Source organism: Platalea leucorodia (genome assembly GCF_965183815.1).
Source record: "Platalea leucorodia genome assembly, chromosome: 6".
In the NCBI taxonomy this organism is placed as follows: Eukaryota; Metazoa; Chordata; class Aves; order Pelecaniformes; family Threskiornithidae; genus Platalea; species Platalea leucorodia.
This window is the reverse complement of record NC_138828.1, coordinates 43,582,283-43,607,646: the sequence shown is the minus strand read 5'-3', so window position 1 is coordinate 43,607,646 and position 25,364 is coordinate 43,582,283. Positions and strand designations below refer to the sequence as shown.

Below are 25,364 nucleotides of genomic sequence, written 5' to 3'. Positions count from 1 at the left end.
GACCTGCACAATGTTTGAAGGTAAAAGAAAGTCTGAGATCCTTGGTGTCTACCTTGGTGATGTGAAGTAGGGGGGGGGGGGGGGGGGGAACACGAAACACCCCAAAACGCATAGTAGTGAGAGATCAGCATTACTCGCTGTTGTACTCTCGTGGATTGGTATAGTTATGATGGGTGTGATCTATGTTGATATAATAAAAGGACAAATTATAATAATTGATTATGGTGACATAGATACAGAAAAATCACAATGTTTTAAATCTTTAAAAAAATTGGGAAGTGCTATGCTGTATATTAACATACTATTATTTTATTCTAATAAATTAGGAAACTCTTGAGGAAACTATTGGGCAGTTAGTGTTTTAAGCTAATAAAATATCCAGACAAGGACTCTTTAGAGAGCTATTAATAGAAGGTCAACTTACAGTCTAGTATACAGCCTAGCCACATGTGAAGAGAGAGAAAGGGAAGAACGAAGTTTCATCAACTGGCTCAATAAATTTCTGCATTTCTGTTGAGCTCTATTGGAGTCCCTGGAGGAACTGAGGTCTACTGGTGGGGTTCCATCTGCTGAATCTAGACTGCCACTCAGTGGGTTACCATCAATCTTGATGCTAGCATCTTCACTGCTGTTTGTAGAGGCACCATACCAAAATACGCTGTAGAAAAACATGTGATCCCCATTCTAGACCAGAAAACTTCAGTATGAATTATAAACCTGTAACCTCACCAACCTGGTCAAATCTACCTGGATTAAAGTCTGAATAAATTACAGACTTTTAAAGGTCTATGCTCATCAGCATGTGTGGAGGGGCAAACAACAGGTTGAGTAATGTTGGGGTTTTTTGTGCCCCCAATTTTCCATCCATGGCGATTTTTTTAAAGGCAGCATTTGTTTTTAGGGACCTTGAACACTGAAGCAGGACTGAAGTATATATAATGTATTAATGAAATTATTTTTTGCACATAGGCTTGTACAAACTTTAAAACTATAGTCACTCATTTACACACCAACATTTTTAAACCACCTTTTTAAAACACACATCTAACAAATATTTATTCCAAACCTGTATATGCACAGCTATTTGATATAGTGTGAGTCTATGTTAGGAAGAAATGGTTTGCTAAGATTGTGGAAAAACTGGCATCTCGGGGGGATTCAGATTTAAGATTGGATTTATGGTAATTCTCCCAGTGGTATCTTGCGCCCTTTGAACCAGATCATCCTAAAGGAAAATCATCATTATGTAAAAGGCAGGCAAGTTTCCAACAGATTTATAAACTGCTTTCCAGACTCCTCACTATGTGTAAAAAACTTTCATTCCCTTCACATTTTCTTTCATGTCAAATCTAGATGTAAAGTCAATGTCCTAAAACTCTCTGTAGAATCCAAACATTAAAAAAGGCTTTTTAATTTCAGTGTTTTGATTGCCCTGAATTAAAAAGTTAATTTTAATCTCATTTAATCTGAATATTCAGAATTTCAGTCAGTCAAATTGCTTCTACTGGTATCTCTAAAGTACTTTATTGTCTAAACATTTTGTGTTTGTATTCTCTCCTATGGTCTACCTAAGAAGCCAGATGGTTAGAAATTTCCAGGTCATTGACCAGGCTCTGTGGCTAAACTACATCTTCTACAACTCATCATGGTCTGCTTTGAGGTTCAGACACTCATCTGGCCCACAGAGACTAGGACTCTGAGGAACTTAGTCTTTGAAATAGAGCAACTACAAATAGCAGCCAATTAATTCTGACCAACCTGGAAACTTAATGTTCAGTTACTTTTTGACAAAAAGAAATCTTTCAATTTGGTTGAATAAAGTGATTGTTATTTTGCTATGTGAAAATCCCCACTGTGTAAGCAGAATTAGCATCCCACAGGCAAAAATTATTTTGCAGAAACACATTTTAACTGTTTAACTGGATTATCTGTTTACTGGTGTACCATGGAACTGGAATTCCTTTCCTCAGTTCCTTAAGTATATTTTCTGTTTGTTTTTTTGTTTGTTGGTTTGTTTTTTTTTTTTCTTTCCTTTGGAACCTTGTTTCTGGTTTTTGATGTATCAAAGGTGCTGGGAAAAAAAAAATAGTAATGAGAATGTTCATATAACAAAATATTTAGTTCCTAGATGTCCTGATTAAGACAAGCTGCCAATTGTGAAACACTGCTGCCAATTTAAATTGAGCAAATGATCAGCTCAGTATAGAGAGATTTGGCTGGACATTGCAATAATTTATAAATTTGTACCAACCTACTCCCAATAGCTTCATCAACCCCAGTAATCTGGAAGGCCAACTGTACTCTACAGCAGTGTTGTTTGTGTTGTGTTCTTCTTATTCCCCATCAATTTTCCACTTCTGAAATAGACCACATATGTGATTATTTACGAAGTTAAAAATACAGTCAAAGCAGTCAACTGAAGAAAGTGTAGAGGATGAGGGAGAGAAGAAAAAGATGAAAAGGAATAAGTAAAAGAGAAACTGGGTATTTGTATTCTGAAAATCATAGAAAAGGAAATTAATTGGACGGAAGTGATTTTGAAAGACAGCAAGTGACAGAAAGATGAGAAAGGTATAGGTGGTTTTAACAAATGAAATTTATGTAAACAGGGCCCGTGAAGCAATGTGTCACTGAAAGGTTTTGTCCTGCACCAGATTTCATATTTTCATATTTCAAAATTGGATAGAAATGTGCAGACCCTCTTCTGAGTTATGTCCTAAAATTCCTACCTTGTTTTTTTGCAAGATTTATGGTGAATTTAATTTACCTTTAAATTATACAGAAACTTTAATGATTACAGCACAACTTTATTTAAAAAAAAAAAAAAAAAAAAAGAGAGAGAGAGAGTTTCAAAGACCTAGACTGCATATTAAGGCTATTTGTAAAGAACTTGTACATAATTGTGTAGCCTCCTCTTGCCTCTAAATGATTTGGTAACAAGGTAAGACATACAGCATGTGTAATAGCGCCTACAGGCCCAAAACAAATTAATGTGATGGGCACAAATGTGTACTCTTGTCAGATTATGTATTTGATTAGAAATGGACTTGGCTCCAACAGAAAATGTGGTTTTGAAGAAGAAAAATATGCCAGTAAAGTAAACCCATGTAATTCTGAAATGTCTTATGTAGGGGTAGAAACAAAGCCAAAGAATACATGCAGTTTGTGATCCGACTGCAAAAGTAAGATTCCTCTTCTGTTGTAATGCAGATTCCTTTAATGCTTACGCTTTGCTCCAAAATCTACCACAATAACTAAACAAAGTTGTAATTTGCTTTTTAATTATGGTTGTATCAATAAATCTTCATACTGATACTCCCCAAATCCCAGTGAATTTCATAGCAAAACTCTCTTGAATATGTGCAGTCTTCCAGATTTACATCAAGGTAAAGAGTTATTTTAGGTGGATGATGCATGGTAGGTTCAACCAAACTCTAAAAATTGCATCACTGTGGCTAGCTAATTCCATAGGTTAATTCATCAGCCTACAGTTAGTCAATAAAGGGGTCAACCTGTCATCACTATAAGATATAGGATACTTGTGGGGAAAGGCCTTTATCCAGCTGCTGATAGAAGAAAGGGGCAAGATGGTTGTTATGTTTGATCATAGAATCATAGAATGGTTCGGGTTGCAAGTGACCTTAAAGATCATCTGGTTCCAACCTCCCCGCCATGGGCAGAGACACCTTTCATGAGACCAGGTTGCTCAAAGCCCCATCCAACCTGGCCTTGAACACTTCCAGGGATGGGTCATCCACAGCTTCTCTGGGCAACCTATGCCAGTGCCTCACCACCCTCACAGTGAAAAATTTCTTCCTTATATCCAATCTAAATCTACCCTCTTTCAGTTTAAAGCCATTACCCCTCGTCCTATCACTACAGGCTCTTGTAAAAAGTCCCTCTCCAGCTTTCTTGTAGGCCCTCTTCAGGTCTCCCCGGAGCCTTCTCTTCTCCAGGCTGAACAACCCCAACTGTCTCAGCCTGTCCTCATAGGAGAGGTGCTCTAGCGCACTGATCATCTCTGTGGCCCTCCTCTGGACTTGCCTCAACAGGTTCATGTCCTTCTTATGTTGGGGGCCCCAGAGCTGGAGGCAGTACTCCAGGTGGAGTCTCACGAGATCAGAGTAGAGGGGGAGAATCACCTCCCTCAATCTGGTGGTCACGTTTCTTTTGATGCAGCCCAGGATACAGTTGGCTTTCTGGGCTGCAAGCGCACTTTTGCTTTTCTGAAGACTTTGGTTCCCTTGAACAGTTATGCTATCTGAATTTGGAAAGATTTTAATCTTTCACAAACATGAGATTGGGCCAAATTAGTAACTACTAGTACTTTCTAGCTACCATCTCTGCTCTCCAAAAACATATGCCTAGTTTCTTTTATTTCTCACATAAAACTTTCATAAAGAGTAACTTCTGCATAAATGACACTTTATTATGAACATTTTTAGACATTTTTAGAATTCTTTAGATTTTGTGAAATCCTCTGTAACAATCTTGATAATATGTCAATGACTACATTAGAAGTGTATCATAATATGTGTTCTATTCAGAAGATATAGCTTGATAGATAGCTCTGTCCAACATACAATAACCAAATATGTTGTATTGTATCCAGTGCTTTGGATATTGTGCATACAACATTTTACAGGAAAGCATTCATTTCTTAATACATGAGATTTCAAAAAAGCCTAAAATATGAACTGATATAAAGCAGAATATTTCTGTATTTGATAAATTTGATTAAAAATTGGTTTAATTATTTGTGTAAACCTTGCCATTTTGATTAGTATTTTGGTAAAATAGACAAAACTAAACTCAGTTTTGCACAAAAAAAAATAAAGCAGAGTCATGCAAAATGTTGAAAAACTGAAAAATGTCTTAATGTTAGAATTTTATTTGTCATTAAATAATTTTCTTGCTTGACACATTATGTATAGGCTAGAGCTATTGTTAAGAGAGACATTCAAGGATTTTAAGAACCCTTTCTCTTCAAAATAAGACGTAAAAGCAGACAATGGCTTGTGGTCAGGGAGAGTAAAAATTAGAAAGGAGATTAATTAGCATGCCAAAAGAACTTTACTATGATGAGGAGGCTACAATGGGGCTGAAAATCTGCAGCTGTGCAGAACTATCAGGAAGGAGGAAAAAGTGGTAAATGAAGAATCAAAAAGGACCCCTACCTGTTTAATCAACTGCAATGATTAGAATCATGGATTTTTCAAACTGTATGATGAAGAGACATTTCTTAAGAGATGCTGGTGATCTCCATAGTAAGGAAAAAACAGAAGAGCTTGTTTCAGAGAGAAAATGAAAAAAAAAGTTTTCTTCAGATATGTAGCATGCATTTTTTTCATGTTATTTTCATTCTTATTCAAAAGAACGAAGATCTAACCTGCATAGTTAACTATCTGGGTTGGGATTTGTAAAAAATAGTTTCATTACATACTTCATCCTCTAGCTTTGTCTGCACTAGAAACACTTGCTCAGATAAGTTACACAAGTGGATTTGCAAAATGATTCTTATAACTTATTTCAGACCCCAAAATCCATAATGAAATAAGGTCACCTAGCAACAATATACTTTTCACATCATAGTTTCACGCACAGTACCTTTTGTTGAGCATAAGGCAAATTGTACCTCTGTATTTCTGACCAATAAATTTGGGCTAACAGGAAACTTTCAGTGGGCAAAAGTAGCAGAAGTAGCTAACTCTCCTTGCTTATCCTTATTTCTCATTTTTGCCTGAGGATGAAAAATATGTGTGGAAGACCTTCTCCAGTCATATACTTAGGAAAACAGAAACTATAGGAGGTATGAATTAGAGAACTGCTGACCTACAGCTTCTAGGATACTTAATTATAGAAAATTGTGAAGTAAACAGTTTTTCTCCTCTTGGGACCTGAAAGAACAAAATCACACAACTGAACAAAAACATCATATAGCTCATAATATGTACACTCCTCATAACAAAGTTCACTAAAGCCAAAAATATGAATTTCCAAAGTATGTATTGAATGATAAGTAACAGAATAGAATCAGGGGAATGCAGTGGCAGTTGAGTCCACTCTGCTGCTAAGGGAACCTGAACTCACAAATGTTCTTATTAATAAGAATGAAATTTAGAGAAGTCAAAGCTCACAAAGGGTACCTATATCCAACCCAACTTCTGAATTGCTTCTATTGAGATTTTATGGTGTAAGACTGTTAAAAAAAGTCACCATCCAACACACTGGCTGCCCAAGATTTTTTGGTGCTTAAATGGAGTCAATTCTGAAAATCCAACCTCAGCTACGGAAGCTGAGTACTTCTGTATAAGGCACATCTAGATAAACAAAATAGCTAGAGATGCCTAAATTAGGAAGGTGTTTTTTTCAAGGAGATTGTGAATAACACATGAAGGTTTTAACATGCATTGCTTTAACGTGACTTCAGTTAAAGTGTCCATCCAGCTTATGATGTTATGACTGTCTTGTTCACAGAATATCTGCTGCATAAAATGTTTGTTTAGAAGGGGTGTGTCTGGGACTAGAGCACAGGGAGATATTTGCCTTTTTCTGGAAGCTGTGATGTGTGCCAGAAGATGTTCCTGGGTAGGAAAAGATTCTGATTTTTTACAGAACTACTGAGAACAGTCAGATGAGAAGACTTTTTAGTTTATAATGAATAAACTGCATCTAAAAGATTTGATATTCAGACATAGAAGATTGTCCTTGGGATCAAGACGCTGCGTATTACTGTGTTCTAAATTTTAACACACATTTTAAATTGTTCATTGGATATGAAGAGAGTTTTGAATTTTTGAACATCAGGAAATACAAAATTTCATTGCATCCTTTCTTAGAGATATAACTTTAACAATGACCACAACAGAAAATATTCAGTAGTCAAAGTGAAAAATGAAGATTTTGTATCTAGACAAGGTATTTTTCTTGAATAGGCTAGGACAAACATGAGCTGCTGAGGCTGGTGTGGAAGTTAAAGTTCTGCAGCTTTTATTATATGAAAAGCCCAATCCTTCTGTGTTTAAAAGCTTTGCATGAAGAAGAACTCAAAACCCATGAAATTTTCCTATTTTTGAAGGCTTGAGTTCCAGGACTTAGCTATGTCAACTCCTGTTGCATCTGCTGTGGTATTTGGGGCTGTATAGAATGGCAGAAAGATTAGATGAGATGTCAGGCAGAGATGTCACACCAGTCAGAAGACGTTCTTTTTTTCAGTTCTAAGCTTGTGAGGACTTTGCTCAGACCAGTCTTGAGATGGTCTTCTGCCCATGACCTTGGACAAGCCCGTTCATCAATGCCATATGCTGAAGGGTATATAAGCTGTCAATAAGCACAGATGGATGTGTGGTTAATGCTGATCACCTGAGCTCCAGTGCTCTCTGGATCTTTGTGGTTTTTGGCTTTTTGACAGTAGTTGTGTTAGCAGAGATCCACAGATGTTTAGCAATCTAATCATAATCATGAAGAATGAGAACTATGAGCACCTTGGAGCATTTATCCCACAGGAAAAATATTAAGGATTAAATTGCAATAGTAGCAGAAAAATAGGAAAAGTCATAGAAGACCAAATATGTTAAATCTTGAGGTCTGCAGCGGCCTGAAGTAGAAGATGAAAGTCAGGGAAGATTATGAGAGATGAATACTTCAAAGCAGTTCAAGACACAAGTACCAGAAGGGGAAGCTGAGATGCAGCTAGCAAAAGACATCAAGGTTAATGAGAAATCATTAGGAACATAGTATGTATTAGTATAAAGAGGGTAAAAGAAAGGGAGGTGCCCCATTGTGGAGGAAGAATGTAGTAAGCAGAGAAAGGGAAGAAACAATCATTTAAAACCTATGTACCAAATGTCTTGCCACGCAGGTGGTTAGTTCAGCTATCACAGCAATGACAAGAAAGAAGAAATGACTTAGATAAGACTTTGTTTGTAACAACTCTAACAACTCCATTTTGTAATTTTTGTAAAAATGAGATCGTTTTTAATCATCTTATGAACTCTGCCCCTGAATATTTACAAAATTGTTTGAAAGGATCTCAGAATTGTTAGCAGTTGCTTTTGAGAAACTGTAGAGAACAAGTGGGGTACCAGATGACCGTAAAAAAGCAAATTAAAAGTTTTTTTGTAAAAAAGGGACCTTCAAAAGAGTGGGTTGAAAAAGGGCCAGAAAATGAAACTCCTGTTGTCCTGCTCTCAATTTCTAGAAAATACTGGGACAGGTAATTCAGTACATGATTTCTAAGCATCTGGAAGATACCAAAAAGATGCATAGCAGTCAGCATGTATTTGACACAACAAATCATATCAAGCCAAAATAATTTCTGTTTATGAATTAATCCTTATGCCAGTGGGAAGGCATAAACAAGGTATTCTAGTGTTCTAGGCACTGACAATGAAGAAACAGGTAGCCTGATTTAAAGGTTCAACAGGATAATAGAGAAAGTGATCAGAGGTCTCAAAGCCATGGTGCAAGATTAAAAGAATAGGGTAAAAATATGGTAATAAACATATCACAGGGAGGAAATACAAAATGGGGATACAATACTTTACAATATAGAAGATACTATTGAACAGAGGAAGATAGTAATTTGTTCTTCATGGTTTTGGTGAATAGGATTCACCATACGAAGTTGTAAGCTTAAATTGCAACAAGAAAAACTTGTTTCAGGTATTGGAAACCTCTTCTGAAATTAGACTAGTAAAAAGCACTGACATAGATTAGTGTGGAGTTTCCATCACCAACAGAGACTCCACCGATGGTGACTCTCTGGTCTAAAAATAGATTTAGATCGACATCTGCCAGGAGTGACAAGGTATAGCTGATTTTGCTTATGGGCAATGGGATAGCTAGATGTTCTCTTGGGATTCCCTTCAGCATAATTCTTAAAAATTATTTTAACTGTAAGGGTTGTGTTATATTTGCATAAACTTAACTCCATGCTTTAGTGCCTTAAATGAACACATTCTTCATTTTTAGGAAGCAGGTAAAGCACTTTTGAGACACAGTGTTCAGGACAAAAATTTCTTTGTATTTCGTAGTAATTTCTCAGCATGTCCCCTTTGTTTCATCATTAACCTATATATACAAACTCTTGGCGTGTGTATTACATAATTCCAACACCCCTTCATATAACATACAGATGTGTATACAAAATACATATTCACACGTATAATCCCTCTTTTTTCACCTCTCCATCCTTTTCCTTAGGAAACAACCGTGTTGTTTATGACAATCTTGTAACTTTCTACAAGTATATTACCAACTACACCATCTTCTTTGCTATCCCCTTGTAGGCTCCATCAGCTAGTCAGAGGTAAAGCAACCTGAATAGTTATGATTTTAAACTAATAAGTCTTAATATTTGAAAAATCTATATTACTGAAAACTTGGAAAATATAGCACAATTTGAAATTAAGAAGAAAGACAAATTTTTATTAATAACAGCAATATTTCTTAACCGGACAATGATAAAAAGAGCTATCAGTCAGAGTTTCTAAACTCTCAGTTTAAAACTATGTACCTGTTACTTTTAGTATTATTCTCTTATCACTACCACAGTACTGGATTCCCTGTGACATCTTAAAGATGCTATTGTTAGGCACATCAGTATGTAACACTACAGATATATTTTCTGTGAGAAATGTACTTACATTTAAAATAAAGGAAAGAATAATTCTCAAGACACATAAATTTAATCTTTGAAGAGCAGTGAAATTATTGAGAAAAAAAGAAAACTTCTTAGTTTTGTATCTTCAAAATGCCATTTCAATCAAGTATCATTTTTTGTGTGCTTGAATAAATGGAATTACCAACTTGTGTAAAGTCCTTGATCAGAATGAGGCTCTTAAACCAATTATGTGGAGATCAGAGTGCTTAAAATTATGAGGAATACATTTAGAATTATTAAAGGCTTCAAATAGCTTGGTTCAGGCAAAATTACATATAATTGATCATTTAGTATGTGTTGTCAGTAGAAACTGCAGTCATAGGTGTGGAAGATCACTTTTTAGACAAATCGCAGTGAAACTTTTGTAAAACCAGAGCTCCCTATTCTAAGGATTTTTACTGAACACAAATCCCAGCCACTTTATTCCTCTTCTCTAAGTACAGAAAGATGCACCGTAAGTTAAAGTACTGAATAATATTATCTGGATGAAAATGTGAAACCCAGATGAAGCAAAACCAAAATAGGTTACCTTGATTGCTAGGTAAGTGAAACCACAAACTTGGGGATTGGGATGCTTTTAAAAAAGTATAAACAAGTGATTCTTTAAAAAAAAAAAAATCATTAGCTTTATAGAGAAATTTCTTCTTTGCTAAAGGGCAAAACCATTTGTAAGAAATTAACATTAAGACTGACAAACACAAACTGGATTGTCAGAGAATGATTGTATAAGGGACTGACTCTATAATCCACCCTGAGAATAACATGACTCTTTTATTGATTGTTATTTAGCCTCTGTGCAGTCCCTCTATCACTTTGCTTTGAATTTTATGATTCATTTATTACAGAATATAATATCATTCTGGATAGGTAGCATTTTCAGAGTCAGGCACATAAATCCTAATCTGGCAACCATTCTCTATACCTGTCAGACTGGTGACAAGATTCTCATTGATTTTAGTGATACAGGTTTAGGAACAAAATGGCGTGTATTATGTAGTGTAAGATGCAGGTCAGCGGATTTAACTCATACTTTACTATCTGTCTGTAGTTACAGTTTATGACCAACCTCAAAACTTGCTAAGATCAGTCACAATCTCATATTCACTTCTCTTTTTGCAGGAAGTGGCATTTTTCTGCTTATCAGATCTGAGAATCTCTTGATGGCCTTGGCCCTAGTTTCAAGTCTGAAAGCAACTTTCAATTTTCACCATGGAAAATACTTTCAGATACTACACTAGGAGTGTCGTGCTCTCTTAAAATACTTCTCAGCAACCTTATGGTGGGTTAGCTTTGGCTAGCAGCCAAACTTCCATCCAGCTGCTCGCAGCCCCTCCACCAGTAGGACAAGGGGAGAAAATAGGAAGAACAGGAATGAGAAAGCTCATGGGTTAAGATAAAAGCAGGTACATTGCTTACCAATTACTGTTGCAGACAAAACAGACTTGACTTGGAGAAGATTAATTTATTGCCAATTAAAATAAAAATGTAATTACTAATTTGGGTAGTGGGAAACAAGATGACACACGTTTAAACAACACCTTCGCCCCCCTCCCCTTTCCCAGGCTCAACTTCATTCCAGACTCCTCCCTGACCAGCACAGGGGAAACTGAAGGGGGGTACAGTCAGTATGTAATGGTTTCTCTTCACCGCTCCCTCCTTCTCATGCTTTTCCTCTGCTCTGGCATGGCTTCTCCACGGGCTGCAGTCCTTCAGGAAAACGTGCTCTGGTGTGGGCTTGCCACAGTTCCATTGGGTATATCCATTTGCTCTGGCGTGGGACTTCCATGGACTGCAGTGCTCTGCCATGGAACATCTCCACCTCCTCCTCTCTCTCCAACCTTGGTGTTCCCTCTTGTTTCTTACTCTTTTTGTTCCCACCTCCTCTCTCCACACAGCATTCTCTGCCCTTAGCTATGCTTTCACAGAGGCACCACCAGCTTTGCTGTGGCCTGCAGTGCCTCCACTGTGGAGCTAGCAGGAGCTGGCTGTCCCCAACATGTGGCCGCCCCATACGTCTCCCCACAGAGGCCACCCCTGCAGCCCCTGTCCCCCTCCCCCTACCAAAACCTTGCGACATACAGCCAATACAAACCTGAAAAGCAGTGTGTTACTCAAGTCTAGGGAATAAAGTTAACATTACAAAATTAGATGAATTAGGTCAACAGGATGGCAGATGGAACTCAAAATTAAATATGGAGTCAGCTACGCTGGAAAGGTAATTGAACCATTTATGCACCTTGCTCATTTCTAAATTAAATTTAACTAATTCGGGAAAGAAACCGGATGTCACTGAAGGCTTTGACTTAACACACAGCTGCAGTTTAAAAAACAAAAAGCCAGACAAAGGGGGAAGAGTGCACGATTCTCACGAAAGGGAGCACCACCGGCGGCATTACGCCAGCGTGTACCTAACTCAGGGCTGGGAGGCGATTTGAGGGCGTGTGTGTCTCCTTTTCCCTAAGGCACGGGAAGTTTTATCCTGAAACCACTGGGAGTTCTTAAAGATTGTAACCGCCTAAGGATTTTCGCAGCCTTAACTTGGGGTACGAGGTGCCAACACGGCTGTAGAAAAGTTCCAGCGGCCTCCGCCCCCACCTGGAGGTGCCGGCGGCACAGCGCGGCTCCTGCGGCGCCATGAGGGGGGCGACGAAGGTGGCCCCTGCGACCGGCGGGTTCCGCCGGCGTTCCCGGCGGCGGGCGGGCCGCGGAGGAGGCAGGAGGCCGAGGCCGAGGCTGCCCTGCGATGCTCACCTCGGCACCGGCAGCTGGGCAGGAGAGAGCCCCTCCCGCAGGCCGTTAGCCCCGGCGCGGCGGCGCGCGCGGAGCGGCCCGGGGGCGGGGCGCGGAGCGGCCCGGGGGCGGGGCGGGGCGAGGCGAGGCGAGGGGCGGGCGGAGCGCGCGGCGCGGCGCGGGGCGGACGGCTGCAGACGGCGGCGCGTGCGGGGAGGGAGCGGGCCGCCTTTCCGGCCGCGGCGAGGAGCGCGGTCGCGGGTCTCGCAGCAAGGTGACGGGCTGGGCAGCCTCCCCTTCCCCCGCGCCTCTGCCCCCGCTTTTTTTCCGAGCGCTCCGCGTTGGGCTCCCTTTCCCGCTGCCCCTTCCGCACCCCTTGCCCCGTTCGGGTGGGCGAGGCGGCCCGCTGCGGGCGGTTGTCCCGGTCCCCCACCGGCTGCCCCCGGCTGGGGTTCGGCTCTGGTGTGGGTAACTCCCCTCCTCCTGTCTCCTCTCGCCCAGATGCTCAAGGTAGCAGCCTTCGTCTGCGTGTGTGCAGCAGCCTGGTGCAGCCCGGCGCTGGCGGCGGCGGCGGCGGCGGCCGGGGGCAGACCGGACAGCGGCAATTTTCTGGACGATAAACAATGGCTCACGACCATCTCCCAGTACGACAAGGAGGTCGGGCAGTGGAACAAATTCCGAGACGTAAGTTCAACCCTCCCACCCTGCCTGCCGGCAGCCGCGCCCGGCCCGCTCCCCCGGCGGGCGGTCTGGTTGCGTTGACTGAGGGCGTCCCTTGGGCAGCCAGGGCTGGGGCGCAGCATCAACTTTACCCCTTCTCCCCAGATTTTAATTTTTATTTTAATTCCCGGCGGCGCCTCGGCAGGAGGAGGCAGGTCCCACCGGGCTGTTCCCGGTGCGCTGCCGCCGCTGAGCGGCGAGGACCGCCCGGTGTGCCCCGGGCTGTGCTGGGCGCCCAGCCCGCACCTCCGGGGCCCAGCGGACCGGGCCGCGGGAGCCGCTTCCCGCCCTGCGGGTCGCCAGCCGTTAAGAGGTGGCGGTGGAGGGGGAGTTGCGTTTGTCCTTCCTCCTCCCCGCCCCGCAGCGGGAGCGGCGGTGGAAGCGGCGGCTGCGGGAAGGGCTGCGGTGGGGGCGCGCGCGGCGGCCGTTGGGCGCCGCTCCCCGCCGAAGCGGGGGCGAAGCCGGCCCGGGGCGGGGGGCGGGTGCGGGCGGGCACGGGGCTCGGCCCGTCGCCGCTGTGGGAGCGCCGCCTGGGGAAGAGCCCCCGGCCACCTGGAAGCGTGCGCCGGGCGGGAGTGCCCGGTCTCACCTTGCCGCTGTCAGAAGTGCGGAGAGGGCGGGCTGGGGGAGAAGGGGCTGCGCGCACAGCCCGAGGGGGCTTTGTGGGAGGTGTTGGAGCGCGGACGGTGGCAGGGAGGTCCGCTAAATAAGGCGGTAAGTTGTATAAATGGTGCGCCCGGAGTGCCGTGCAGGCAGTATGTGAACACCAGACCCAGTCTGACCCGAATCTCATCAGTTACGAAACCTGCTACTGTAAGGTGGCTCTCGTCCTCCGGAGTGCTTCACTTTTGCACTTAGTTTGCTCTCTGATTGTTGCGAGTTGAGTAAAACCCAGTCGATTTTCAAAAGTCCTTCACATTTCTTTCAATGAAAAACATTTTTCTTGATCTTCCAGTATCCTGCATTCTTTGATGCCGCTTTTAAAAATCTGAATTCCAAGCATGCAAAATAATTTTCTATTTAGCTTTACTGTATTGCTTACTGATTTTCTTTGATTTGGTGTAAAGCAGTGATTTGTTTTGTAACTTCAGAGTCAACAGGTTTCTCATGCTACAGCTTGCTGGTGACTGTGGCTTGCTATAGTGAACTGAAGTAAATGTCTCTGAGAAGTCGTATTTTTCTGAGCGCTGTAGTGTACTTGTGATGCATGTGTTTTCTAGCTTTATATATATGTTGCATGTGGGATGTAAACTTGGCTATTTATGTTAAGTAACTAGGAAAGAAGAGCTACTGTTAAAGAGTTGTGGGAGAAGTTATTTCCCCAATCGTTTCTATTAAACAGCATAATTTTAGTGTTTGAGAACACTCAAATTGGTATGCAGATATTTTTCGCTTGCTTTGAATATCTTAAAAACTTACATTCATGTGAAAAAAACCTGTTCCATGTACTGTACTTTGGGACCTGTGATTTCGGGGAAAAAAATACGCAGTGCTATATAAATGTTTTAGCATGAAAGGCTGCTGCTAGCAAACTCTAAAATAAGTACATCAGTTATGTTTTATAATTGGGCAAAGTCATTTACGTAAGGACTACCCTGCAAGGCTGAAGAAGCTAAGTGCTCTCTAATGCTTGTCTCCTGGGTGCCCACTGACATACACTGTAATATTGGATATTAGCCAGATAATTTATTCTGTGACAAGTAGGTGTCCACAAGGGTTTTAAGAGTGACTGCTTTGAGGAAGTACTGCATACTGATTCTTCTGAGGCAATTTACAAATACGCTGTCTTACTTATTTTTACACTGTTTAAGTTTTATAAGGCTGGTACTTCAGTGAGGAATATGCTTTTATTTCTTGTGCAGAATGCTTATATCCCATTGATTGGTACTTCATCTGGAATATTTATGGATGGTCCTAATACTTCACAAGGCTCTCCCTTTAAAGCATGGATGGTTTTCAGTAATTCGTAAGATATAACTGTAAAAAAAATAAAAAATTATGAGTTTCTCTACCTGCAGAAGAATGCATTAGAAAAATATCTTGTAAGAAACACTGATCAATTATCATCTTTGAATGTAACAATAGGGGAGAAGTTTTATTAACATCCTACAGTTCTATATAATTGGTAAATTTACTTGTATGACTGTAATTTGTTGGTTTTGAAATTGCGATTAGCAATTTAATTAGTGATTCAAATGTTGCCTCCTGTTAAGGAGCAGCACAGCTGCATTTTAAACATATGTAGGGGTAACTGTCTTGCAGAGTTAAAATCAAAATAAAGGTGTGCAAGGCCTGTGTTTATAATTTAATTCTCTGGTCAGAAAGTAGCATATTTTTTGCGGGCTTTAAATACCCTACAGATGTAAGGGTAAGATGGAATTCTGGTGTGAAAAGAAGTATTTAAAGGCTTAACTTAAGACTTAACTGACAGGACTGATTAATGTGGAAGATAATGACCCTGACTTCTGGCTCATTGGCTCAGTTTCTTCTTAGATCACAGTGAGAAAGAACATAGTCATTCAGAAAGGGAGCCCTTACAAAACCTAATAAACCAGGATGTGATGTTTTATTTAAAAAAAAAACAACCAACAACCCAAAATCAAAATAAACAAACAACAAAAAAACAAACCCCAAACCTCCAAACTTAACTCTTTTAACATCCTCTAAAATGTCAGATTTGTCAGTAAAGGTTATTATTAACAAAAAAATACTAGCTAAGATCTTTTCAGTGCTTTGTACAGGCAAAACCGTAACTGACTTTTCAATTCTCTTGAAAGATCTTGATCATTCTGACAGATCTCTTGAAAATAATGAAATAGGTCTAGGCAAGAACTGTGCCTTAATGTGCAACAGTGGCAAGCTAGGTGCATGTTAGAGGCTATCTTCTCACATCTTTGTCTTGTGCAAAAATTGATAATGGGCTCTTTTGTAAATAGGAGACTTTCCATCTTAAAGATGGGGGAGGGAAGTCTAATCTTCAGATGGCAAATACCAACTCCCTCAACCTGTATGTGTGAGTCAAACATTTTGGGTTATATACAAGGATATGTTTACTTTTTGCCTGTAGTAGCTGGGGAAGAAGAGTTTTTAACCTAATCTTAGTGCTGCTGCAGTCCAGTTGCTGAGTAGCTGCAGCTCTTATGTCTGTCACTGAAATAAGTCTCAGGGTTGATGTGTTTATTAAGGTTTTTCAAGCTGCCTGGTTAGGCTGCTTCAGCAGCCAATGGTGTTGTGATGCTGGGATGTCCTAGCCCATGTGTACATACCCGTTATTTATTTCATGCTTGGGAATTGAGGTTCTTTAGTAGATGCTAAGTTAGGGGAATGTTCTGTGTTCATATTTTGTTATATTTATAGTCCTTTGTGCTAATGGTCTTGTCTATGATGGTTGCACCAGACGTTTGATAAAAATGTATATATAAACAACAGTTTGTCTAAAATGAAGATTATTCCTTTTAAAAAATGTAATTGGGTAATGGCATTACATTTATGCTCTCCTACTTAGAACATCCTAAATCTTATGTATCAAACCTTCATTACTCATAATGCTGTAAATCTGTGGATAAAAACAAAATATAGGAATAATTCTTTATTCTCTTTATGACTTGATTCCAAATAATGGTATTATTTTTAATCCTAGAACAAAGCATAATCACTTTGTCATTTATAATCACTTTGTCTTTCTATGTGGTCTTTACAGCCAGTTGGACAAAATTTCACACAACCATAATTGTCTGTTGTATCGCTATCTGAAAGCCTTTTAGAAACTTTAATTTTTATTTCTGTAGAATTCCCTGAAGCAGCATTCTTTAGAGTAACTCATTTTAGTCATTGATATTTGCAAACAGTGTCCTGTCCGTTTGTGTTCATTAAAGGGACTGTATAATAAATGTATTTTATATGGTAAATTTTACTTGGCACTTAAGGAGAGTTATTTATGGCGTCGCTTGTTATTGATTTTTACTTTTTCTTTTCAAAGAGATCATAATTTAAGCAATTTCTGTATTTGCAAATTTAAGATGCATCAGGAAGTGAAAGATACTTGTAGTATATAAATAAATTCTGCAGAATTCAACTACGGCATAGTATTGCTATGAAATATGATCAGTTTGATCAATGTGATCAGTTGCATCATGCTACAGTGTTACTATCATCCTACCATATTAATACAGTTATCAAAGGTAAAGAAGGTGGAACAAAATTCAAGTAACAGACCTTAAAACCTATCAGCTATGAAGGGGAAGTTTGCACTAGTAATACTACCTTTTACTCTGCTTCACTATGAAGTGTTCTCACATTGACCATCAAAGATATTGCCTTCTAAAACATTCGGCAAGTTTGGGCAGCTCATGTTGGCCTCCCAAATGCGTCTTTTGAAGATACTTAAAGAATGTGTTTTTTCAACATTAGTGAAATCTAAATGTCTGTTTGGAAAGGAGATGAATCAACTATATGTCTCCACACCAATTCAATAATTGCCAGCATTCATTATTCTTTTGTCTGTTTGGAGGTTTAAGGCTTCTCAAAAATTAACACACACCATGCTCCTCCCTGCCCACCAATTAAGTTCCCCACCAACTATACACCTGGTGTTTCTTCACTGCTGTGAGCAGAATACCTCTGCCCAACTGTACATCCACACAACTGCATCTCTGTACTGCTTAAGAAAGCCAAAGGCTGTTTTTATGGTTCAGGGTTAATAAAACATACCTCTTTCTTATCAGTGGGTAGGGCAGCTCTTTTATTACATACATATGTTTTGATAGAAAGTTATGATTATGACATCAGGAAAAAATGGAATAGCAGAACAGGAAAGATGAACTTCTTCATTATGTTGTCCTAGGCCTAAGTTAAAGCAAGAACTTGCTAATAAGTTAGTTACTTTTTCAGTTAGGGCATTGAACCTGTTTTCCGCATGCCAGTTTGTTACTTGAAACTTGTTATTGGCTATTCTAAAGTGGTATCAGTCTTTTTCTTTTTTTCATGACTTATTTTGTATGATCTTAGTTTTATTAATATCGTGAAGGAGGAAAAATTTTGAAATCTAGGAGATCTGACAAAGAATGAGTATTCTGTACCTACACCTATAATTACTACCTTTGAAATGAAACTAATAAAGTAAGACTTGACCACTGTTTTTTAAGCTGTGAAATATAGGGAAATGTTAGGAATTTGCATTAATTTTAATTAAGGAACTTTAAGAAGCTATTTAATTGTTCAGCACTTCTAAACTGAACATGGCAAATTACAATGGGAAGGAGTAATGGAAATCTTAAATTTTAATTTCTTCTGTATTGTAGAAAAAGTCTTCTGATTTTTATATGTGCTTTTATTTTGTTCTCAAGTATGCATTCCTTTTTTCTTTCACCTGATTACTTTTCCTCTGGTCTGTTTTTGCTGCTTGTTTCTACTGACAGGTATTTTTTTGTCTGCAAAGGCAGTCTACTAATCTCAAACTATTGTTAACATCGAACTCTTAACCGTCTCTTGGAAGGCATTAACTTGGAAGCTCTTTATATAGCTAACCTTTAGGAGTTAAGTAAACTGTAATGTACTTTTCCTTAGATTGCCCTCATAATCTAAAGTAAAGCTGATAACATTGTTTCATCTTATCTTTATCTCCTTTCTCCGAAGAATAATCTTTATTTTATTTGCTGTAGGTTGTTTAGTGGATATGGATACCCAGTCTCCTCTTGTCTTACCATTAAATCTTATCGGGATTGACTCTAGCCATCTGTGCTTATTATAGTGTAGTATAAATAGCTTTGTAATACACTAATAGATGGTAACAGTAACAGAAGCCGCATAGGCTGTCTTGGATTTACAATCAGAAAAGAAAGATGTCTGGAGCAAGAGATATATTATAAGGGGAAGCTGAATGTAGAAAACAATGGAATATGAGCAGAATTAGAATATCTATGTTTTTAGACTAATACCATCAGTTCTTTTTTTTTTTTGTCTTCTCCATCTGTTACTTCATAATCATTGAAGCATTTGAAGTAACTAGCTGCAGAAAGGCGAGATGATAGCTTGGCTTAATATGTTTGCAAGTCTTGGCCAGTTTTCAAGCTTAACTCTTTCCTTTAAATAAACAGTTACGTTTAAATAGTTGTGTGTCGTGTCTGTGATGTCCTGTGTTGTGAGTTGTGACATTGATTTTGCAGTGGTGTTTTTCCTATTGTGTATTTGTCTTAATCTGACATATTTGAATATATTGGTAATCACGGATGAACAGCTTCTTTTTCTGCATCTGGTGTTAAGTCTCACTTGGACTATGCTCAATGCTAAAAATCTGCCTTGTTTGTCTTAGAAACAAATATTATGGACGCAATGGTAGTAAATGCTAACATACTGCATTGTATTAAGTTCTTGTAATTTTCATATTTCTTGGAGTTTAATTTCTGAAAGAGATAAGTTTGTGGCTAGTAATAGCCCCCAGGTAGGTCCCAGTTGACTGGAGGTTAGCAAATGTGACGCCCATCTACAAGAAGGGCCAGAAGGAGGATCTGGGGAACTACTGCCTGTAACTCTGACCTCGGTGCCAGGGAAGGTTATGGAGCAGATCATCCTGAGTGCTGTCATGTGGCACGTAGAGGATGACCAGGGGATCAGGCCCAGTCAGCATGGGTTTATGAAAGGCAGGTCCTGCTTGACCAGCCTGATCTCCTTCTATGAAAAGGTGACCCGCTTAGTGGATGAGCGAAAGGCTGTGGATGTTGTCTACCTGGACTTTAGTGAAGCCTTTGACACTGTTTCACCACAGTGTTGTCCTGGAAAAACTGGCTGCTCATGGCTTGGACGGGCATACTCTTTGCTGGGTAAAAAACTGTCTGGATGGGCACGCCCAGAGAGTTGTGGTGAATGGAGTTAAATCCAGTTGGCGGCCGGTCACAAGTGGTGTTCCCCAGGGCTCAGTATTGGGGCCAGTCCTGTTTAATATCTTTATCAATGATGTGGACGAGGGGATCGAGTGCACCCTCAGTAAGTTTGCAGACAACACCAAGTTGGGTGGGAGTGTTGATCTGCTGGAGGGCAGGAAGGCTCTACAGGGGGATCTGGACAGGCTGGATGGATGGGCTGAAGCCACCTGTATGAGGTTCAACAGGGCTCAGTGCCGGGTCCCGCACTTGGGTCACAACAACCTCATGCAACGCTACAGGCTTGGGGAGGAGTGGCTGGAGAGCTGCCTGGCTGAAAAGGACCTGGGGGTGTTGGTCGACAGCTGGCTGAATATGGGCCAGCAGTGTGCCCAGGTGGCCACAAAGGCCAATGGCATCCTGGCCTGTATCAGGAATAGTGTGGCCAGCAGGACTAGGGAAGTGATCGTCCCCTGTACTCGGCACTGGTGAGGCCACACCTCAAATGCTGTGTTCAGTTTTGGGCCCCTCACCACAAGAAAGATACTGAGGTGCTGGAGCGTGTCCAGAGAAGGGCAACGAAGTTGGTGAAGGGTCTAAAGCACAAGCCTTGTGAGGAGCCGCTGAGAGCACAAGTCTTGTGAGGAGTGTGTGAGTGTACTCGGGAAAAGGAGGCTGAGGGGAGACCTTATCACTCTCTACAACTACCTGAAAGGAGGTTGTAGTGAGGTGGGGGTTGGTCTCTTCTCCCAAGTAACAAGTGACAGGATGAGAGGAAATGGCCTCAAGCTGTGCAAGGGCAGGTTTAGGTTGGATGTTAGGAAAAATGTCTTCACCGAAAGGGTAGTCAGGCATTGGACCAGGCTGCTCAGGGAAGTGGTTGAGTCCCCATCCCTGGAGGTATTTAAAAGACGGGTAGATGTGGTGCTTAGGGACATGGTTTAGTGGTGGACTTGGCGGTGCTAGGTTAATGGTTGGACTTGATGATCTTAGAGGTCTTTTCCAACCTAAACGATTCTATGATTCTAATATCAGCGTTCAAAGCTTCACTGGACTTTCTTACCTAATGTGAATGATCTTTAATTATTTGTTAGTTTTTAAAATGATTTTTCACTTTTGCTTTCCCATGTCATGTCATTTCACACTGATAGATTACACTAGTGAAAATTACTGTAGGAATTAATGATTTACCTAAGAAAGGTGGTACAGTGTGAGGTAGCAGTGTTGGACAGGGTGCAAGGGGAGCCAGTATGAAATTCTCTAACCCATGACAAAGCTTTCACGTTAGAATGAGGATGTGATTTCACTGCTGTTGCTATCTTCACAAGTGACTGCTTTAAGAGAACACAATAAGAGAATGGCTTTAAAAGATGTAAATCATCCAAACTTATTGGTATTTTGCCACTTCCAGAGAATATTATCTTAATATGTTGTTATTAAAGTCCATCCAGTGCTTGACATTTTTCTGCTGAAAATTCTTATGAACTACTTTTTTATTTTCTCAAGTAATGTGTAATCATTGGCTCAAAGGAGACTGTCAGTTCACAGCTTGTTCAGCATCTCTCTAAAGAAGTCTGCAAGTCATCAAGTAATTTTATGTAGTGACTTACTTACACTGGGGCCTGCATACAGCTGAAAACAAACTCCTTTGACATTTTTGAGCTTGCATCGATGATGAAATTCATTCCAGTTGTTAAATCTGAGTAGCATAGCAATGAGAAGTACAGAACTTACTCCTCAGTATATGCTTCTGAGTATGGAAAATGACCTGTGTTTTAACAGCTATTTATTAAAATAGAGGAAGTTATTAATATGAAGACACTGGGATATATATTTAGTGATGCATGTATCTTTAAGGATTTGCAGGTGGTTGTGTTGGTGACTGAAACATCACTTTAGCAGAAAAACCCCAACAATGATTGTTACAAGCAGAATCAGTTGGCTGGTATGTAAAGCAGCAATGCCAGGAATCCATTGTATAAAGTGCCCTTCCAGCCTTTTGCAGAAGAATAAGTTAACCAGTTTGATCAGATTTAGGAAGCCCATGTTAAACTCTGGAAACTCTTTGTATTCATAAAGTTTAGGGCCAAAATAGACCATTGGATTTGATAATATGCTTGCCTGTATATAGTGGCTCATTAACTTTTATCCTGACAGATTGTATTGAACCCAAAAATTCTAGTTGGGCAAAAGCATTTCAGTTTTCAGGAGGCTGTACTGTGTGCTGCTGGCACAGATTAAGATAAAGATTTGATCTCTAAGGCCTGCAATGTGAGGGAATTAATTAGCTGCAATATTCCCCAGTGATCTAGGCAGCAGACTCTAGGCTGTTTTGCAGCAGAATAAGGAAGAATACCATTTAAGTTCATAGTAATCTGATCTGGGAGTGTTTCCTTCTTTGGCCCAAATATGACTATGACTGGTGCTTGATTAATCTTTCTTATACTAATTTGCCATTCAAAAGGAATTATATTCTGCCACCTTCATAGCATTTTCTTGTGTGTATTGTCAGTAACTGTGGCCAGTTACTTTTATGTGAAAAATCACAAATGATGTTTGAATACAAGCTAATTCAAATCCGAAGGAAGATGGAGAAACGGCTTCTGAATTTCCATTAAGATATTCACCGAGATGTATATTCATTGTCTTAATCTGGAGTGTAAGTAAGTGTTTAAATATACTAAGGATTAGGTAGGCAGTCTTGTTTCTAACACCCAAGAATGAAAAGCATGAACATGAAGAGCTCAGTAGGTTCATACATTCCAAAGCCAGCAAAGGGCTATTGGATTGCTCAGCATACTGCAAATAGTGTGCAATATTTCTTATGTGAACTGGATTATAGCACACTAAGTGCATATCTATTTCTCTAAATCTTAATAAATCTAGCATTTCCCTCCTAAACTGTTAAGCTGTTTAATTTTTCATCCATGTGCTTATTTTATTTTAAAGTTGAGTGTATCTAACTTTACTCAGAAATTCTTGGTAGGCAGTTACAAGGTCCTGTTTTGGTGAACTATGGTACTTGGGGCATGAACGGACAGACTTTCTTTATACTAGTAAGAAAAAGGCTCAGTTATGTTAGGAAAACAGGCATTTGGTTCTACCTGTAATGTGATATTCATGGGCTCCTCGAAAGAAAATATCCTTTCAAAGAATGCAGGGATGTATGGCCGAAACTTCATTGGAGTTACTGTAAGTAACACCTTAGCGAAGGTAAGTGTAACATGATGATGAATCATGGGATTTTGCTCTGAGATCAGCAGATGTAGTCTCATAAAGATGGAGAAAGAGGGATATGCAGAAGTATGCTTAACTATGTAGCTTTGTACTGCAGATTAAACTAATACAGGTGTATAAAACCGCAAAACATTTCAATGTTCTTCACTAGGACTGAATGTGTATTTATAAACTGGATTCTACACAGCCTTAGTCATCAGGGACCTCTGTGACTGGTTTGGACAAAAGCTACCATACCTTTCTGTCTTTGCTTACTTTTTACATAGGCTGAATGTTTACAGTTCCTCTTTTATTTTTTCCTTTCCTGCATAAAAATGATAGTTTCTTAGGGCATATGAAACTCTTTTTTTTTTTTTTTTTTTTTTTTCCCCCCCTCCAAGTTTTCTACATTTGGATTGTAGCATAGCTTCTGTAAGTTGAAGACGAGTAACATTTTTTCCCCAGAAGGTTTTAAAGTACTAATGTTATGAAGTATTGATGTTCAGCACATTGAAAAGTTGAGCTCTTATGTTTTTTATAATAAATATGAATGCGTGCCACATGCATGTGAGAGTGCATGCACACACACATGCACAGGCTAACTGGTATCTCAGGTCAATAACAATTTAAAAAGTTTTTTGTGTCCATCCCTCATGCTGGGGAGCAAAAAACCTCACAATATTGGAAGTCTTTCATTGGTCCAACCTCATTATGTCTGCAGATCTTATCTTACCATCAGATTTTGATATCACATTGATTGCAGATAATTTTTGGGTATATACTGAGTGACATGGATTTAACAATGCTTGTGGTGTACAGAATAAAATTATAATTCTGAATTTGTATCTCAAATACGTGAGGCAGTTGTCTACAATAGTTTCAGTTCATTGGCTAGAAGAAATACCTAATTTTTTACATGCCTTTAAGTATGACATAAGAACAAGATGAGTATGACTACAAATGTCTAGAGATTTAAAAAAAAAAAGTTTGTGTTGAACTGCAGTTTCCCCAAGAAAGGTAGGAGAAGGTATCAAAAATATTTCAGTAAAGATTGTGAAATTATTCTGTGAAGCAAACTGAAGTTAGAATCTAACAGTGCTTATCTGGTTGTAAAATGTAATAGTATTTTAGATAGTTTACATTTTAAAGGAATCTTTCTTATCAAACTGATATTCCTTTAGTTTGAAAGTAAGGGAATCTTTAGAATTTTTTTACAAAGTGTTGTACTGCGACTTTCCAGCCCAGTTTGGGTGTAATTGGACTATTCAACAGCATGAATGTTAGGAAACTTTTTTCTTAAAATGCTGCAAGTTACTGTCAAACATTAATAATAATAAAAAAAATTCATCTTAGTATCTGTATAATACTTTTTTTTATCCCCCACAGATACTTCTGCTTCTTAATCTTCATTCTAATGCAGATAAAGGTTAGTAATTTGCACATGCTTAATTCCCACATACACAGGTCCTACTCTTGTTTGGTTTTATCAGAGAGAAAATTTTTTACTGAGTAAATGTACAAGTTGAAGCTAAAATTTCTATAGCTGTAAAATTATACACATTATTTATAAAACTGATTTAAAATATATTAATGTTCCTCATTTACTTATACTGCATCAAAACAAAATTAAGCTTGAAAATCAAGTAGACGTATTTTCAGATTTGACAACTGAATTTTTCAGTTGCTTAACTTAGTTAGCTTTAGCCAAACAGCTTGCTCATTAGACCAAAAAATCTGCCAAGAGTAATCAAGCATAGGGATGAAACAAAAGACATTGTGATTTGCTGTTTTATGCTTGGCATTTATCAAGAGAAGTGCTTGATTGAAGGAAAAGGAAGGAAAAAAGAAAAGAAAAAAAGTCTTCATAATGCTGAATTAATTACTATCATAAAATTTGAAAAACCTCAGTGTTGTGTAGTCAACTAGCTCTGTAATGCCTGAATTGTTACAGGAATTCTTTCAAATAATGTATTTTTAAGGCGTTTTGCAGGAAGTGAAGCACTTCTGTTGAAGTTCTGTGTGGGTTTTTTTTTTTTGTCTTTATCAAATCTTCTTTGTGGATTTCACTGGGATAATGTTGCATTAGACTGGATCTCAATCCAGTTTGTGTGGAATCTTTCCTTGTCTAGTTGAGGTCACTGAGAATATGTTCACTGATGTTTGTCAGAGGTGGACTA

General features: G+C 39.5%; 1 protein-coding gene across 4 annotated transcripts in view; it reads left to right on the top strand.

Annotated features, from left to right (window-relative positions):
* Positions 1-12,895: 12,895 nt before the first annotated feature.
* The window catches only part of SPOCK3 (SPARC (osteonectin), cwcv and kazal like domains proteoglycan 3), a gene marked incomplete at both ends in the record, with an annotated part of 216,323 nt that continues 203,854 nt past the window's right edge, over positions 12,896-25,364 (top strand). For 3 of the 4 annotated variants that reach the window (XM_082315462.1, XM_082315461.1, XM_082315460.1), the window contains one exon: positions 12,896-13,078. In XM_082315462.1, coding sequence (XP_082171588.1) covers positions 12,896-13,078 — 183 coding nt within the window. The remainder of the gene's footprint in view (positions 13,079-25,364) is intronic. The other variant, XM_082315463.1, reaches the window with a different exon arrangement.